General features: G+C 43.4%; 1 protein-coding gene across 1 annotated transcript in view; it reads right to left on the bottom strand.

Annotated features, from left to right (window-relative positions):
- Positions 1–18,220, bottom strand: part of DIO1 (deiodinase, iodothyronine, type I) — a 30,060-nt gene extending 11,840 nt beyond the window's left edge. Inside the window, 2 exon segments of the mRNA XM_006839869.1 lie at positions 3,427–3,570; positions 17,908–18,220. Coding sequence (XP_006839932.1) covers positions 3,427–3,570; positions 17,908–18,220 — 457 coding nt within the window.
- Positions 18,221–18,678: the final 458 nt, after the last annotated feature.

Below are 18,678 nucleotides of genomic sequence, written 5' to 3'. Positions count from 1 at the left end.
GGAGAATACTGAAAGTGCCATGGACTGTCAAAAGAACCAATAGATCTGTTTTGGAAGAAGTGCAGCCAGAGTGCTCCTTGGAGGCCAAGATGGCCAAACTTTGTCTCCCATACTTTGGACATATTGTTAAGAAGGACCAGTTGCTGGAGAAGGATACCATGTTTGGTAAGGTGGAGGGTCAGAGAAAAAGAGGAAGGCCCCCAATGAGATGGATTGGCCAAGTGACAGCATCGATGGACTCAAGCATGGCAACAGTAGTGAGGTTGGCCCAGGATCGGGCAGAGCATAAGATTCTGCTGTGCATAAGGTTGCTATGAGTTGGTACTGACTTGATGGCACCTAACAACAACAACAACAACAACAAAAGAAGAAATTGCAAACTGCAACAAGTTGCATCAGATCTCCACAAAAATTGTTTCCTGTCTCTCTCTTGACCTGTTTCTCCTGGAATCCAGAGCAGTCCACATTAAGCCATTGAAGAAAGGCTTCCTGTACCTATCCCAACAAGGACCAGTTTCTTGCCTGTGTGCCTTGCCATTCCTAATTCAGAGAGTTCTTCTTCCTCCCCCACACCTTCCCCATGATGCTTGTTTCTTTCAGTCAGATGAAAGGCATGGTGGGAACCCCAGAACTGAAGGATGAAAGCCACAATCCACTGGTCCTAGGGGCTCTGGAGTCTGCAGCACAAACCAGTGGTTGTCCTATCTCCCACAAACCATGTGCTTGTCCAAGTAAAATAAAGGAAGGCATGAGGCATGGAGGGGAGGGAGAATGTAGACTTTGGGGTTTCAGACTTGAATACAAGTCCTAGTTCTATCAAGTTGCTCTCCAAGCCCGTTTCTGTACCACTAAAATGGGATGACAATACCAGCCTTTCGGTTAGCTTATGGTTAGCAGTCCAGTTCCTACCCTACACTGCCACACTTGGATTCTACCCATTACCCTTTGTTGTTGTTGTTGTTAAGTGCTGTTGAGTCGGTTCCAACTCATAGTGGCCCTGTAAAGAGTTTCCAAGGAACAGCTGGTGGGTTTAAACCATAGACCTTGTGTTTCGCAGTCCAGTGCTGATCCTACAGTATCACACCAGGGGTCCACTCATTGCCCTAGACACTATTTTAAATTGCCCCAAAGTCTTAATGAGGACAAAAACTACCAGTAAAATAACACAGTATTAAGTAGAAAGCAATTCTCAAACCTTTAGCTGCATACAAATCATGTGGAATGCTTATTAAAACTGTAATTTCCTTGTTGTTGTTAGTTTCCTTGGAAATGATGTCATCTTATGATGATCTAATGTGTTACAAAATAGAACTGCTCCACGGGGTTTTCTTAGGTATTCTTAATGGAAGCAGATCGCCAGGCCTTTTCTTTCATGGTACACTGAGGTGGTTCAAACCACCAACCTTTAGGTTAGCAACCAAGCACAAACCACTTGCACTACCTAACAACCTGCATAATCTCCTTATCCATACCCATTGTTTCCAGTGGATTCCAACTCATAATAACTGTATAGGACAGCATAGAACTACCCCATAGGATTTCCAAGGCTGTAAACCCTACAGAGCAGCTGGCAGGTTCAACCAACAATTTTTCAGTTAGCAACCTAATACTTGATCACTGCACCACCAGGCTGCTTGCATAACTTCCTTGTTGTTGTTAAGTGTCATCAAGTTGGTTCTGACTCATAAAGGCCCTGTACAGAGTTTACAGGGAGCGGTTGGTGAGCTTGAACCTCCAATCTTGTAGTTCAAACCGACACTGCATTAACTCGCAGTGCCACACAAGTACTCCATAACTTCCTTAGCACTCCCTTTATACACACAATACAATGGGCTTAGGGTGGGGTGGGTCTGACACTAAGGATCTTGGGACCACACAGGAGAAAATGCTGCTGGACCAATTTTGCTAATAAGTGTCATCTACACATGTGGGGGGTGTACGGAGGCACCATACAACAAGCACTGGACTGCAAACCACAAGGTCTGCAGCTTGAGCCCACCAGCTGCTCAGTTTTGTTGTTGTTGTTAGATGCCATCTAGTCAGTACCAACTCATAGAGACCTTATGCACAGCAGAACGAAACACTGCCCATTCCTGGGTCAACCTCACTACTGTTGCCACGCTTGATTCCATCGATGCTGCCACTTGGCCAGTCCATCTCATTGGGGGTCTTCCTCTTTTCAACCTTACCAAAAATGATATCCTTCTTCAGTGACTGGTCCCTCCTGATAATATGTCCAACGTATGAGAAACAAAGTTTGGCAATCTTGGCCTTTAAGGAGCACTCTGGCTACACTTCTTCCGAAACGGATCTATTGGTTCTTTTGGCAGCCCATAGCACTTTGAATATTCTCCTCCAACACCATAACTCAAAAGCATCAATTCTTCTATGGTCTTCCTTATTCACTGTCCAGTTTCGCATGCATATGAGGTTATTGAAAACACCATAGCTTGTGTCAGGTGCACCTTAGTCCTCAAGCTAACATCTTTGCTCATCAACACTTTTAAAAGGTCTTGTGCAGCATATTTGCCTAATGCAATATGTCATTTGATTTCTTAACTGCTGCTTCCATGAGTGTTGATAGTTGATTCAAGAAGAACGATGTCCTTGACAACTTCAATCTTTTCTCCATTGATAAGAATGTTGTTTATTGGTCCAGTGGTGAGGATTTTTGTTTTCTTTACATTGAGATGTAATACAAACTGAAGCCTGTGCTCTTTGATCTTCATGAGTAAATGTTTTAAGTCTTCTGCTCAGTAGGAAAAAGAAAAGCTTTTCTGCTCCTATAAAAAGTTTTAGAGCCTTAGAAACTCTATTCAGGATTGCTACAAGTCAAAACTGACTGCATGGCACTTAACAACATGCGATTGTCATAAGATGGAATCAACATGATGGCAATTGGTTAACACAGCACACAAAGAAGGCATTAGGGCTAAAATACTAACCTAAACACACATTCAGTCACCCAACTTTCATTAAGCTTTGACCTTGTGTTCAGACGTAGACTCTGTCAAGTTTTGGGTTAACAAATGAAGCAGACGGAATGTTTTATCTTTCCAATCTTGTAGGGAGAAAAAGAAGTGACCCACTAAACTTCTTGCCTTCTTCAGTATCTAATTAAGAAATGTGGGCCCTTTCATGAGCAGCAATTGTTTTACTTGTGCCATTCCAGGTCTAAATTCTTTGTGGCTATAATATTTATGCCCTTCCAACTCGATCCTGTCCCTCCAGGTTTTCTGTTGAGAAGTTAGCAAATTGTGGGTAAACCTAGTTTGGGTAAACTAGGTAAATCTGGTTCAGTGACTAGGAGATGTCACCTCTGTCACCTCCTCTTCCTCCATTTGCTCCCAACCTCAGGACAGGGATTGGGTGAAGGAGACAGAAAAAAGAGGGAGGGGCAAGGCTAAGGTAGGAAATCTTCTGTACCTGTTGCATGTGCTTCTTCAATGTAAATGATGAGAAAGTCTGCTATGGAACTAAAGTCTTCTATAAGTCTCTTGAATTGGTCAAATTTGGAAAGAAATGAAGGTCAGGTGCAGCTTCCAAAATTCAGTACCAATGGCCTGGTGCCTAAAACAGAAGATGAAATCTTGTAAACCAAGAATCTACACACAGTTGAAGGACCATAGCCTCATGGGACAACTCATTCAGTTAGCATAATATAGTTCATAAAAACCATGATCTGCATCCTAGTGAAGCAAGTAGCATTGAAGGTCTTAAAAGCTTGTGAACATGCCGGGAAGCCTTCAAAGTAAGCAATCAAGTCCTTCAGGACACACTTCTCCCTAAGACTGAAACTCAAAGGGAACACATGAGCAGGCATGTAAGCTTGCTGGCAACCACATTGGTCTACTGGAGAGTAGAATAGGGGGAAAGGCAGCAATGAAAATATGGGCTGATTTTGACTACGTTCCATAGACTCCCATCCACCTGGAGATGAGAACGATAAGTGGAAGGGCTGGTTGGTCCAAAGTGTGGTGAGACCTTGGGACACCGGAGCCCATGAACAAAGACATAGCCATGGAGGGCCAGAACTGGAAGTGTAGCATCCAGCTGATAAGAAGTGAGGGGAGACACATAAGAATACTCAAAGTTGCAGATAGTACCCATTTGACCTAGCCTTGGAGGAGAATATTGAAAATGCCATGGGCTACCAAAAGAACCAACATATCTGTGTTGGAAGAAGTGCAGCCAAAGTGCACCTTGGAGGCCAAGATGGCCAAACTTCATCTCTCATACTTCGGACATATTGTCAGGAGAGTCCAGATATCCCTGGAGAGGTATATCATGTTTGGTAAGGTGGAGGGTCAGAGAAAATGAGGAAGACCCCAGCGACATGGATTGGCAAAGTGCAAAGTGGCAGCATCAATGGGCTCAAGCGTCGCAACAATTGTGAGGTTGGCCCAGGATCAGGCAGTGTTTCGTTCTGTTGTGCATAAGGTCACTATGAGTTGGTACCAACTTGATGGCATCTAACAACAACAACAATACCTAACAACAACAGTCCAGAGAAGCAGACACACCAGAGATGGAGGCAGAGATGAGGACATGGAGAGATAGAGCAGCTGAGGACTCTAGACACGTGGAAAGAGAAAGGCTGTGTGCTGGTGACCAGGTGGCAGGCTTACAGAATGTGCTCTTTGGTTGTTTAAATGATTATGTATTCCTGAGTGTTTTTGTATACCTTCCAAAAAAACAAAAAACAGAGGGATTAGAAGCAAATACTGTTGAAAGATGATGCGTGGAGGAGATATAATCATTGCAATGAAATGATGAGTGTAAAACCAATGTTCTCCCATATAAACTATCACTCAATTCACAATAAAAACTTTAATAATAATTTTTTTAAAAGCTTGTGAACAGCCAATCTGTAAGACACAATTACAGATCTTGACTCACCAGGAACAAATCAGTAGGAAGGTAACCAAAACCACAGAGAAGATATAAGAATCATAACTTCATCTACTCTGAGACAGGAAGAACTAGATGGCACCTGGCTACCACTACTAACTGTTCTGACTACAATAGTTGGTTCCAGATAGAATGGGAAAAAGTATGAAGAACTCAATTTCTTATTTTAAAAAAAAATCCAGAGACACTGGAATAGTAGAAAACAGAAGACCCCTGAGACACTCTTTAAACCTAGAACAGAGCAGTTGAGATCACCTTTTAGCAAAATAACTGAGTGACTGTAAATAACATTAGCCATAACATTAGTGCCCTAGTTAAAAGCCATCAGTATGAGACCAAATTTTGACAATTTCTCAAAAGCACCTTTGAGAAGGTAAGGGCTCAGAGAAGCTAGAGTACTGGAAAGGGAACAAACAGAAAACAATAAAAGAGAATGTTAACATATGTGATCAATGTGATTAATGTCACCAAAAAGATTGCGTGAACTTGTCCCATGAGAACCTAAACTTTCTGTGTAAACAATAACAAAAAGAATCTACACACAGCATTTCGTTTGCAAGCATGTTCTTGACTCCCACATTCAATTCATTACCTTGTTTCCCCTCCAGGATGGATCCAGGATGCAGTGGAGGTGGGGGGTAGGGGTGGAATCTGATGCTACAAGGAGGTGTTGGTGTGGTGATTTACCATGGAGTCAGTTCTGACTCACAGAGACCTTGTATAGGGTTTCTAAGGCTGTAAATCTTTACAAGATCCGAAAGTGTCATCTTTCTCCTGCGGAGTGGCTGGTAGTTTCAAACTGCTGACCTTGTGGTTCGCAGCCCAGCTCCTAACCCACTATGCTACCAGAGCTCCTTAATGCTACAAGGTTGTTGTTGTTAAGAGCCATTGAGTTGGTTCTGTCTCATAGCGACCTTATATAAGGTTTCCTAGGAGCCAGTGGTGGGTTTGAACTGCCGACCTTGCAACTCAAGCTGTACATGATCCTACAGCACCACACCAGAACTCTGATACTACCAGGTAGATACTCTGATTTCTTTTTCCATTTTACCAAGACACTAAGCTTTGTAGACTTGCTCCAAGTGGTCATTAGCAAGTGGATTTAATAATAGCATTTACCTTATAGGATTGCTATGAAGATTAAATAAGTTAATGTAGTTATTAAACTGAACCAAATCCATTGCCATCAAGTCAATTCCCTATTTGGTGTTTTCAAGACTAAATCTTTACCGGAGTAGACAATCTCAACTTTCTCCCATGGAGCAACTGGGGGATTTGATCTGCCGACCTTGAGGTTAGCTGTCTAATGCCTAACCCACAGCACCACCAGGGTTCCTTAGTTAATGTAGCTAAGGCTTAAAATGGTGCCTGATCCATAGTAAGGTGCTTGATAAACGTAAGCTGTTATGTTCAGCTATTGTTTCCAACCTGAGCTATGAAATGGGGGAGGCAGTGAAACCAGAGGATCCATACAAACAAATGGCAGCAGGACTAGCTACAAGATTTGTGGGGTCCATTGTGCAATTAAATTGCAGGACCCCTTGTTCAAAAAGTGAGGATAATGTGCCATTAAAGGTATTAAAATATAAAGCTTTTTCTTCTCTTCTGTGTTCCCTTTCTTGACCTGTTAGGTTGTTTTCTCATTTCTATTTAGTGGCATGGTTCCTTGGGTGCAGGGATACTCAGGGTAGCATCAGGCCCTCACAGGAGCCCCACAACTCGGCATGTATGCGCACAGACTTCTGCAGTCACTGACTGTTCCCAGTTTCTTCCTGCCTCTAGCCACCAGACCAGCACACCAGGTCATCATGGTCAGGGTCAGGGGAGTTGAGCCAAGTATTTTCCATTTCCACCTGTTGACATTCCAACCTCTTTTCAGTGACGTGCTAGGTGATAGGTAAGAGGTTTCTCCCTGCCAAGTTCCCAATCCCTTGACGTGCCAAATGACCATGGTTCTGCCAGCCTATGATGAGACAACCTCCTTCATACCATGCGCTGAAGTGCTGCACGGTGGTTGTGCCCTCTCTAGCACCAGAGGGTGGTAGTGGACACTGGCTGGGGGACAAGAAGATGAAGGGGTGCCGTGGACTAGAGGAGTGAGTGGTAGAGAACACAGCCCAAGGAGGCTGCGGAAGCTGGGCCTGTGCACTAGCTCAGACTCTGATGACTGAGATATTCTCGATGGTCCCATCACTTCACTTACAAAACACAAATTCAAAGGTAAAAGTCTTAAGAATTTTAGGACATCTATTGTAAAACATTAAGGATCCCTGGTGGCACTGTAGGATAAGTTAACCACACACTACTACACAGGAGAAAGAGAAGACTTTCTGCTTCCATAAGATTTAGAGCTTCAAAACCCTGTACAGGGTCGCTATGAGTCAGAATCGGCACAAAGACAGTGGGTAGTTTCTATTACAGAACATTAAGCCTCCAGGCCTTTTGAGTGTGGCACCATGAAGCTGGTCCTGGGTGGGAGACTTCAGTAACTCTCCTAGCCTAGACTGGGGAAAACTCAGGAGTGCTCCTAGGACCCTGTTGTCACTTATGGCCAGAGTCCTTACTCTACATCCATTGGAATTCAGTTGTCCCTGCATTGTGATATGGCCTGTTGATGTGTCTGCCCCCCCCCGCTCCTCGCCCCCCCAGACCACTCCTCATCCTCAGGTCCCTGGTACTGAGTACTTTCACTCTATCTACAACCATTTACTCAGCACTTCCAATGAGCACAGCGCTCTGCCATACACGCTCTCAGCACAGAACAAGACCAGCAGGTCTCTGCCTGCTAAGATCTGTTTAGTGAGACAAGCAATAAACAAACACATAAGTGAAGTAATTTCAAGTCATGGTAAATGTTACAAAAGAGACTGTAAAGGAATGACCTGCATTAGACAGATGACCAGTGAAGGCCTCTGAGGAGGTATCATCTAACCTGAAAAAGACAGGAAAGAGTCAGTCATGGGCAAAGGGAGGAGAAGGGCATTCCAGGCAGAGGGTCCCAATGTACAAACGTCCTGAGGAAGGACAGTGCTTGGTGAATTCAAGGACCCAGATATCCATAGTAGTCAAAGACAGGCAGGGAAATGATGAAAAATGCAATTGGAGAAGTACTTATCTGTCAGAGCAGCCGGGCTCTCGGGCCTTGTGAAAGAATCTAGATTGTATGCTGGTGGTGGTAGTGGTGGTGTGACGTGCAGTCGGTTCCCACTCAAAGCGACCCTGCATAGGGTCCCAAGACTCAAAAAGAAAAAAGAAAAAAAAAAATTCCAGCTGTTACGTGAGAGAAAGATGAGGCTTTCTGCTCCTGTAAAGATTTACAGCCTCAGAAACCCTATGCAGGGTCGCTATGAGTTGGAACCAACTTCACGGCATACCACCACCACCATAGAGGTCTTGGAGGTCCTGGAATGGCGCTGTTGCATAAGTGCTGGACTGCTAACCACAAGGTCGATGGTTCAAATCTACCAGCAGCTCCTTGGAAGTGCTATGAGTCGGAACCGACTTGATGGCACTTAACAATGACAACAACATATAGGTCTTTGATTCTAGAGTCACTGAGTTCATCCACGGTTCCATGGTAATGCCCTTGGAAAGGGTAGTGGAGTCCTCTAATAGCAATGGATCCTCATAACAATCACAGGGACCCAGTGATCCAGCTATTCTTGATTCTGAGAACCTCCCAAAGTCTTTCCAATACATTCCTCTATATGTATATGCATGAGGCTAGGGAAACCTGAGTGAGCTTCTGGTTGCTTGCAAGCTATATAATGATCAGAGTTACCCATGAAGATCTCTCTGGCTGTTCCATAGAGTAGGGACCGAGGGTGAGAATGGGAGTGGGGAGAAGCCAGTGAGAGGGACACTGGAGAGTTATACCGGAGAGATTATGGGAGCTTGAACTGTGGAAAAGAGAAAAGTTGTAACTGACAGTACTTGCTGATAGATGGTGTTATGGATTGAATTGTATCCTCCCCAAAATATATATTGCAAATCCTAACTCATGCCTGTAGTAATAGTCTATTTAGGAGTGGATTTTCTCTGTTATATTAATGATACAGTATTAGTGTAGGGTTTTAAATTGATCTCTTTTTAGATATAAAATAGCAGCTTGAGCAAGTAAATAAGCAGATGGGGGAAGACAGATGTCAAACCACGTGAAGATCGCTGAGGACCAGAGGCTAAAAAGACTTTCCTCCAGAGAGACACAGAGAAACAGCTGTCTTCTAGAGCCAGCACTGGAAATTTGGACTTCTAACCTCCTAAACTGTCAACAAATAAATTTGTTTGTTAAAACCATCTGCTTGTGGTATTTCTATTGTACCAGCATTAGATAGCTAAGATAGGTGGGAAGTAGAGGACATCTTAACTTGCTTGTGGCTTATATAGTGAATTATTTCCCTACCTAGTTTTGCAAAAGATTTGGAGCAACTTACTGATGATGATCAAAGACCACAGCCTTCAGTATGTGTTATACCTAAATGTGAAGAAAACAAAAATCCTTACCACTGGACCAATAAACAACATCGTGATGAATGGAGAAAAGATTGCAGTTGTCAGATTTCATTTTGCTTGGATCCTCTATCAACATTCATGGAAGCAGCAGTCAAGAAATCAAATCAGGTATTTATTACATTAGCCAAATGTGCTGCACAAGATCTCTTTAAAGGGTTAAAGAACAATTTGAGGACTAAGGTGAGCCTGACCCAAGCCATGATATTTCAATCTCCTCATACGTATTTTTAAGTTGAACAATAAATAAGGAAGACTCGATGTAGAAGAATTGAAGCATTTGAGTTATGGTGTTGGAGAAGAATATTGAAAGTGCCATGGACCATCAAAGGACAAACCAATCTGTGTTGGAAGACGTATAGCCAGAACGTTCCTTAGAAGCCAGGATGGCAAGAGTTTGCCTCTCATGTTTTGGACATGTTATTAGGAGGGACCAGTCCCTAGAGAAGGACATAATGCTTGCTAAAGTGGAGGGTCAGCAAAAATGTGGAAGACCTGCAATGAGAAGGATTGACACAGTGAGAGAAGAAATGGGCTCAAATGTAACAATTGTGAGGATGTGTAGGACCAGACAGTGTTTGGTTCTGCTGTGCATAGGGTCTGTACAAGCTGGAACTGACTCTATAGCACCTAACAACAACAACAAAACATTAAAATAGAATTTTATTAAAAATTGTGCCTCCATGGAAGATATAGAAGAAGTAGGAAAATAAAACACAAATAGTCCTTAAGGTCCCATGCATTTGTTATAGCTGAGCTATATATTGGACTTGACATTTATTGGCAACCAAATAAAAAGAAACATGATTGGTTATACATTCCTCATTTCTCAGTGTACAAGGAGAAAGAAGGCCAGTGTGTCTAGAGAAGCCCTTGGCCCACCAAATTATTCATAGGAGGTCCGAGGAGGCATTGGGTAGGCCTCAGGACCTGTCAATCACTGCATGATGATTCCTCAGCCATGTGACAAGTTTACTCCGGCCTCATCAGGGAGGCTTAGGGTCCAGTCATAGCCACAGGGCCAGTCATTGGCCTCCAGTGATCCCAGGGACTCACTCTTCAGATAAGAACCTAAAGGACTTAAAGGTCAGAACTAGCTGTAAATATTAACTGTCTGGAATTTTAATTTAATTGGGGAAGGGAAAAAAAAAATCAACAGCCACTGATTAGGATCTTGGAAGAGACAAGACTATATGCTTAATTATTTATAATGGAGTTGGGAGCAGTGATCTGTACTCAGGTCAAAGTTTAAACTTAGTTCCCTGCTTTCCTGGTAGTCGAGACTGGGTACAAGTGGGTTACTGTGCTGAGGACTGGTTCCCTGTCCTTAGGCACAGGTCACAGAGCACAGAACATTATTTCACAAGCATGTCAGGTCAGGTAAGGACAATCAAGTCCCATTTGTCTGTACTCATGAGGACACAGCTCTGTAGAAGAGTTGGAATCCAACTTACTTGTCATGATGCTCAGGCCAGTAAACTAACCCCACATTAGACTCTCTCAGAAGTCCTAGTGTTGCGCTGTGGGTTATGCATTGGACTGCAGTCAGTTTGAACCACAAGGTCAGTGGTTCAAGTTCACCAGCCGCTCCTCAGAAACCCTATATAGGGTCGCTATGAGTCAGAACCAATTCGACCTCAGGGTCGCTATGAGTCAGAACCGATTCGACCTCAGGGTCGCTATGAGTCGGAACAACAACAAGACTCTCTCAGAGAAATCTAGAGAGAAATCCCACTTCTAGTCACTAGACTACACATTAATGTAGTTATTCAGAAATCATCCAGCACTTGCCTTTGATCACAATATGCCAGTTAATCAATGTTCTGCTCTGCATGTATATCTGAGAGTGTGCGTACATTGTGTGCGCTTGTGTCTGCATGCAAACGTACATGTAGAAGGTGGTGATGGGGAATTGCTCGGAGCCTAGGTTGTCTCTCCTAATTAACACCCAACAACAGAAAGTGTACTAGCTTAGGGTCAGTAGGCACAAGTTCTACTTCTGACTCTACTCAGAACTCCCGTATGGTTCTAACACATCATTTACCCTCTTTGAATCTGTAAAATGAAGAGATTGCTTTAGAACTGTTAAGTCTTCCAAATCTAAAGTGAGTTCTGAGTTTATAACCAAGCATACAACTTAGCTTTTTTTGTGGCTGATGACATTCATCCCCTGCTAGGAATCCCTTCCAGAATGAACCAATACTCTCAGGGTAAAGCCCCGCTGTGGAGCTGTAGGATAAGCACTAGACTGCTAAACGCAAGGTTGGAGGTTCTAACCCACCAGCTGCTCCTTGGAAACCCTATACCGGGTCGCTATGAGTTGGAACCGACTCCCCGGCATTTAACAACAACAACATAGGTAAGACACACAGGCTCTCCAAACACTGGGCCCCAGTGATGTCTTCAGTTCCATCTCATCTTTCACTCCTTCCTGCCTCCCAGCCTCACATCTCAGACTTTTGCATTTGCTCCTCCTCCCCTCTGCCATATCCTACCCTTCTCCCCTCTTCTTTGCTCACTCTAGAACTTCACTGTCCCTAACAGTTAGCTCATCATCCTCTCCTGCAGGAAGCCTTCCTTCAGCCACCTCTCCACCCTGCCCCAGCCGAGATGGGTCCGTCCCTTCTCCAGGGCCCTCTGCTTTCTTCTCTTGCCACTGTCTTCCTCCTTGGGTTCTTCCAAAGCAGGGACCAGTTATGTTTACTTCTGTATTGCCTGTACCTCTTATTTCAGTGGCTCTGGATCAATGTGCTGAAAGTCATCTCTGTTATATAAACAGAAGACTTTTTTTCCTTTTCAGTTACCCTGTCTTTATTCTTCAGTTGTTAAGTGCCGTTGAGTCAGTTCCGACTCATAGCAACCCTGTGTAGGGTTCCCAAGGAGCTGCTGGTGAGCTTGAACTGCCAACCTTGCTGTTCAAACCAACCTGACAGTCCAGTGCATTAACCTGAAGCACCACATCAAGACTTCATTTTCTTCAGTGGCTGGGAGTAAAGCAAATTGAACAGTCTTGAAAATGTAAGCTGGTCCACCAAAAGTGGAGAATTGAAAAGAAGTAAGTAAATTTGTGAACTGAGACTTTCAGGGAACTGATTACTAAGTGACTGGCTTTCAGCAAAGAGGTCTGACTGTCCCAGTACGTGGCATATAGTGAATCAGTTGCAGTCCAGTCAAGTCTGCCTCTTGGCAACCCCATGTGTGTCAGAGGGTTTTTAATGACTGATTTTTTTCAATAAAGCACCAGGCTTTCCCCCAAAGATTCCTCTGGATGGACTCGAACCTCCAATCTTTAGTTTACACCACCCAGGGACATATGTTGTTTTTGTTGTTAAGTGCCGTTGAGTGGGTTCTGACTCATAGCAATACTATATAGGGTTTCCAAGGAGCAACTGGTGGGTCTAAACCACCAACTTTTCAGTCTAAACCACCAGTATTTATTCTATAGTGCCACATGTAGTGGTGGTGGTGATGGTTCTGTGCCACCCAGTCTGTTCCAACTCATAACGACCCTGTATAGGGTTTCTGAGTCTGTAAGCCTCATCTTTCTCCCAAGGGGCGACTGGTAGATGCAAACTGCTGACCTTGAGGTTAGCAGCCCAGCTCATGACCCAGACTTCTTCATTTCTCATGTATTGCTGTTAAGGTGCTGTCGAGTTGGTTCTGACTCAGCGACCCTGCATAGGGTTTCCAATGACTGACTGGTGAATTTGAATTGCCCACCTTAAGATCCAAACCAATTTTGTGGTTCAGTGCTTATACTACAGCACCACACCAGGACTCCACATATAGTGTTGTTGTTGTTGTTAAGTGCTGTCTAGCGATTCCAACTCATAGCGACCCTGTATATGTTTTCGGAGGAGCAGCTGGTAAGTTTGAACCACCGACTTTGTGGTTCAAACTGATCTTGTGGTCCAGTGCTTTATTCCACCCACAGTGCCACACCAGAACACCACATATACTTGTTGTTGTTGTTGTGAAGTGCCGTTGAGTCGGTTCTGACCCATAGCAACCCTGTATAGGGTTTCCGAAGAGCAGCTGGTGAACTTGAACTGCCAACCTAGCAGTTCAAATAGTTTTGCAGTCTGACAGACCACATATAGTAGACACCTGATAAAAATGTGTTGCCATTTCATTGCTCTTATTATCAGTGGTTGCTTTAGTGAATGTTTGTTGAACAAAAAAACGTCATTTGTGTGACTTAAAATCAGAAGGAAAAAGAACTCTCTCTTCCCTTCCCTTTGCATGAAATACTTCCTTGTCTCCTGCTCAAGCTACAAAAACCATATCCATTCTTTAAGGGCCTACTTCCAAAGTCATGGAGTCCTGGTGTGGCGCTGTGGGTTAATGTAATGTAAAGACTGCAAAGTCTTTTGAACTGCGAGGTCAGTGGTTCAAGCTCACCAGCTGCTCCTTGGAAACCCTATACAGGGTTGCTATGGGTCAGAATCGACTTGATGGCACTTAACAACAACAACAACTTCCAAGCACTGGTAACCTCACAGCCTTGGAGGCAAACTTCATACCTTTATCTCAGCTCCTATCTCATGGGACCATAAAGATTTTTTGTTTTTAATTGTATTTACTGGCTCTGTGGAACAACTCCTTGAGCTAGGAGCAAGCTATTATTAAATTTCGAGTCCCTGACATCTAGCTGAGGTCTGGCACACAGCAGGTGTTCATGAATGTTTGCTGAGGTGCATTAAATAAACAAGAGGCTAGATCCTGAGTCAGGGTTTCACTCTGTCACTCATTGGCTCTGTTCCCTTTTGGTCTCAATTTTCTCCTTTTTCATTCTGAAACACGGGGATTGGATTAGGTCAAGCAGTATTTACCAAAAAAGTGTTCTTAAAAATAACAACAACAACAACAAAAACAAATCAACAAACAAAAAGAACAGCTATCATTGAGCCAATTCCACTCATAGAAACGCCATGTGTGCAGAGTAGAACTGTACTCCGTGGGGTTTTCAAGCCTTTCAGAAGCAGATCACCAGGCTTTTCTTCCTAGTCTTCTCTGGGGAAATTCAAACTGCCAATCTTTATGATTAGTAATTAAGTTCTTAACTATTTGCATCACCCAAGGAACCAAAATGGTGATAAAGGACATATTCTTGGATGGGGACTGGAAAGTATGTATATGGTAGAGGGAAGTTCCTATAGAAAGTTAGGCAATGCTGTGCTAAACAAACTTTTAAAAAGTTTTGTTTGCTTTAACTTCAAGGCTTTGCAGAGGCTTTTAAAATGTTAATAGCCTTTTATTGATTAGTATATAATTTTCTTCTGCAATAAGGGTATGTATATAAATTGAAAATTATTTTTACAATTTTACATAAGACATTTTGTGCTATTTTTTTCTTCTTCTAGGTTGAGCTGTCATTTTAAATATTAGAACTGCACTATTAAACAATATAACAGAATCAGTTAATAAAATGTGTTCATTTTTAAACATATATAGTAAAATTTTATTCTAAAAGCACCTCCTAATGATATTGATGTGGCTGGGTTGTTTTTCTAAATTTTATTTTTGTTGTTGTTGAGGATATAAATAGCAAAACATATACCATTTTAACCATTTCTACAATTTGGTGTTGGAAGAAGTGCAGCTAGAGTGGTCCTTGGAGGCCAGGATGACCAGACGTCGTTTCTCATATTGGGACATATTGTCAGGAGGGACCAGTCATGTTTGATATCATGTTTGGTAAGGTGGAGGGTCAGAGAAAAAGAGGAAGACCGCCCCCAGTGAGATGGATTGGCAAAGAGGCAGCATCAATGGGCTCAAGCGTGGCAACAATTGTGAGGTTGGCCCAGGATCAGACAGTGTTTCATTCTGTTGTGCATAGGGTCACTATGAGTTGGTACCGACTCGATGGCACCTAACAACAGCAACAATTTAGTGATATTGGTTACATTCTTCCAGTTGTGCAATCATTCATGCCCTCTTTTTCTGAATTGCTCCTCCTCTATTAACATGAGCTTTCTGCCTTCTAAGGTTCCTATCCAGTCATTTGAGCTGCTGTTGTAACTTTGTGTATAGTTTTTAGAAAAGCATAATGCTCAAGGCAGATATTTTTTACTAGTTATGCTAACCTATTGTTTGGTTGTAAAGAGACTGCAAGGGATATTTTTGGTTTAAGTTTTGAAGATTATCTCAGGGGAATAGTTTCAAGGGTTCATACAGCCTCCATGATTACAGAAAGTCTGGAGTCCATTTCTCAGAGACTAAATTGTGATGTGTACCCCCTCTTCTAGAGGAAATACGGTAATCAGGGCTGCTCTTCCCTGTAACCAGAGAGTTCTAGGTTCCATAGAACATGCTTTGAAACATACTGTTGTTGTTGTTGTTAAAGGCTGTCAAGTTAGTTCTGACTCATAGTCAGATTTCCAAGGAGAGGCTGGTGGATTAGCTTTTGTTGTTGTTAAGTGCTGTCGAGTTGGTGCTGACCCATAGCGACCTTATATAGGGTTTCCTAGGAGCAGTTGGTGAGCTTGAACCACTGACCTTTCAAACGACTTTGCAGTCTGGCTCATTAACCCACAGCGCCACACCAGGACTCCAGTGAGTTAGCAGTCCCATGCTTATCCTACAGCACCACACTGTGAATTCCTCGGGGGATTTTTCTACCTGGTGTTTGCAAGCCCTAGACAAAGCATGCTGGAATTCAGAGAAGAATCAGATATGAACCCTGTCATGAGCCTCTCGGTCAGCAGGAAGATAAAGAGTTGTACTTAGGTAGTTAGATTCTCAGTAGGAAAACTGCCCAAGGAGAGGTTCAGGCTGGGAGCCATGAGTCAAGAAGGGGGAGAGAGAGCATGCATGCCTACCTACAGAGATTGAGCTAGCTTCCTAGAAGAAGTGTGGCACCTGGAGCCTACAGAATGAGGGGAATGGGGAAGGACCGGGGCGTTTTCAGACAAGACAATGACATCAGCAAAAGCAGAAGGAAAAGCCCTAGGGATGAATAAGATCCAACAGGAGGTTCAGTTTGTCTAGAAGAAATGAGTGATGGGAAACTTGGAGAAAAAATTGGGAAGAGAGCTGGAGTCCAGTAGTTGTTAAGTGCCTTTGAGCTAGTTACAACTCATAGCAATCCTACATAGGGTTTCTGAAGCTATAAATCTTTGCCAGAGCAGAAAGCCTCGTCTTTCTTCCAGGGAGCAGCTGGTAGGCTCAAACTGCTGACCTTGTGGTTAGCAGTCCAGTGCTTTTCCTATGTAATACAATAGGGAGAACCTCAGATGCAAGGCTGTGTCTACACTTGGTTCTGAATGCAGAGGGGAATGGTTGAAGGTTGTTGGGCTGGGGATATGGGTCAGACAGATATGCCCTTTTGGAAGAGTAATCTGACAGCTGTCCACAAGTTGGATTAGAAGAGAGGACAGGAGAGGGAGAAGAAAGTCCTGGCCAGGAAAGCTCCATCAATCTTCTTGCTGAGTAGCCAGGGTCGGCAATGCCGTAGACAAGCAGAGAGGGCGCAGAGAGGTGTGAGGACAAAAATAAGAAATTGATTGATAATATCTTTTAAGAACCCAAATAGATAGAAATGGATTGTCTGTATACAGGGGAGAAAGTTGGGAGGAAGAAGAGAGGATAGAAAGGGTGAAAGAGATACAGTGAAAGAGGAGAGAAATCAATTCAACAAGTATTTGCTGAACACCTTCCATCTGCCAGACATAGCATCCAGCCCAGGGCAGGCAGTGTTGGGTTAAGTGACTGTCTCAGTCTTCCTTGCAGACTACTGAAGGTGACAGACCTTAATCAAATGGTGGTGGTGGTCAGTTCACACTCAGCAACCCTCTATAGGGTTTCTGAGGTTGTAAATCTTTCTGGGAAGCAGAAAGCCTCATTTTTCTCCCACAGAGCAACTGTTGGATTGGGACTGCTGACCTTGCTTTTATCTGCCCAATGCGCAACCCACTATACCAACAGGCTCCCTTCTAATCAAGTGGTTGTTGTTGTTCAGTGCCATGGAGTCAGTTCCAACTCAGCAATCCAGTATAGGGTTTCCCAAGAGCAACCTTGTGGTTCAAACTGACCTTTGAGGTCCTGTGTTTATCCTACAGTGCCACACCAGAACTCCTTAATCAAATACCCACTCATAATGACACACTGCAGCAGGTGTAATAAGGATAAACTTAGGATGTGAATCAAGAGTATCAGAGGGGGTGGTCTAGTCTAAGAGAAGTGGCACAGCCTTCTTGCAAGAAATGTCATTGAGCAGAAGTCTGAAGGATGACCATGAATTAAACAGGCAGAGATGGACAAAGAACATCCCAGGTAGAACTTACTTCAATACAAGAGCACAGTTCTAGGAACTGAAAGACCAGTATGACTACAAGAGCATTCCCAGTTTCAAGACACAGAAAGAAGACAAGAAACAAAAGGAGCAACTGGAGTAGTAGAAGAAGAATTCTGGACTTTTCAACTCATCATCGCCTTCTCCAGCCATCCCAATCCAAGCACCCCTCAGACCTGTATCTGCCTCCTGACCTTGCATGAAGTCCCAAATGTTGCACCTTTGACCTGAAAGGTGGACCACAGGACAGTTTGGAGCCAGACCCCCTTGCTCAGTCTTGTCTTCCAGTCGCTGCCAATGGACCTTCAGGATAAACCTGAAGTATGGGATGCTGAAGATGGTCGAGCTCCACATGTCATAGGCAAAGTGGGGGTTCTGGGCCAGGATGCTCTGCTTGACTCTCTCAGGGAACAGTGTCAGTAGTACCTTGCCCACGGCCACATGCAGGGTCACCTTCAAAAGCACCCAGAGCTTCTTCAACCACAGCATTAACTGGGGCAGCCCCATCTCAGCACAGCCAGAACCAGATCTGTCAAAGATTCAGAGAGAGACCACAGCCAAGAGACACTGGGCGGAGCTGAGCAAAGGTGCTGGAGCAGAGCAGCCAATCCCAGACCAGAGGAGGATGCAGGACAGGCATGTATTTGCCTTCCTGTCAATAAAATGGAAAATTCCAAACCAGGTACACAAAGGGCCCTTCTAATCATCATTCCTGATACTTTGTCTTCACTTTTTAGGGATTCTTGGTTTGGGAGACTCCAGACTCCATTATACTTTTAATGTTGAAAATAATTATTATGGCATAGGATGAATGTAAGTCAAACACACAAGAGGACTTTAAAAAGTTCATGGAAATTTTTCATTATTTTTGGTTGGAGTACTTTTTTTTTTTTTTTTTTAAAGCTTTTATTGTGAATTGAGTGATCGTTTACATGGAAGTATATCAGTTTTACACTCATTCTATC

The sequence above is a fragment of the Chrysochloris asiatica genome, unplaced genomic scaffold (genome assembly GCF_000296735.1).
Source record: "Chrysochloris asiatica unplaced genomic scaffold, ChrAsi1.0 scaffold00026, whole genome shotgun sequence".
Classification (NCBI taxonomy): Eukaryota; Metazoa; Chordata; class Mammalia; order Afrosoricida; family Chrysochloridae; genus Chrysochloris; species Chrysochloris asiatica.
The sequence above is the reverse complement of the archived record's forward strand: the minus strand, read 5'-3'. Positions and strand labels throughout refer to the sequence as shown.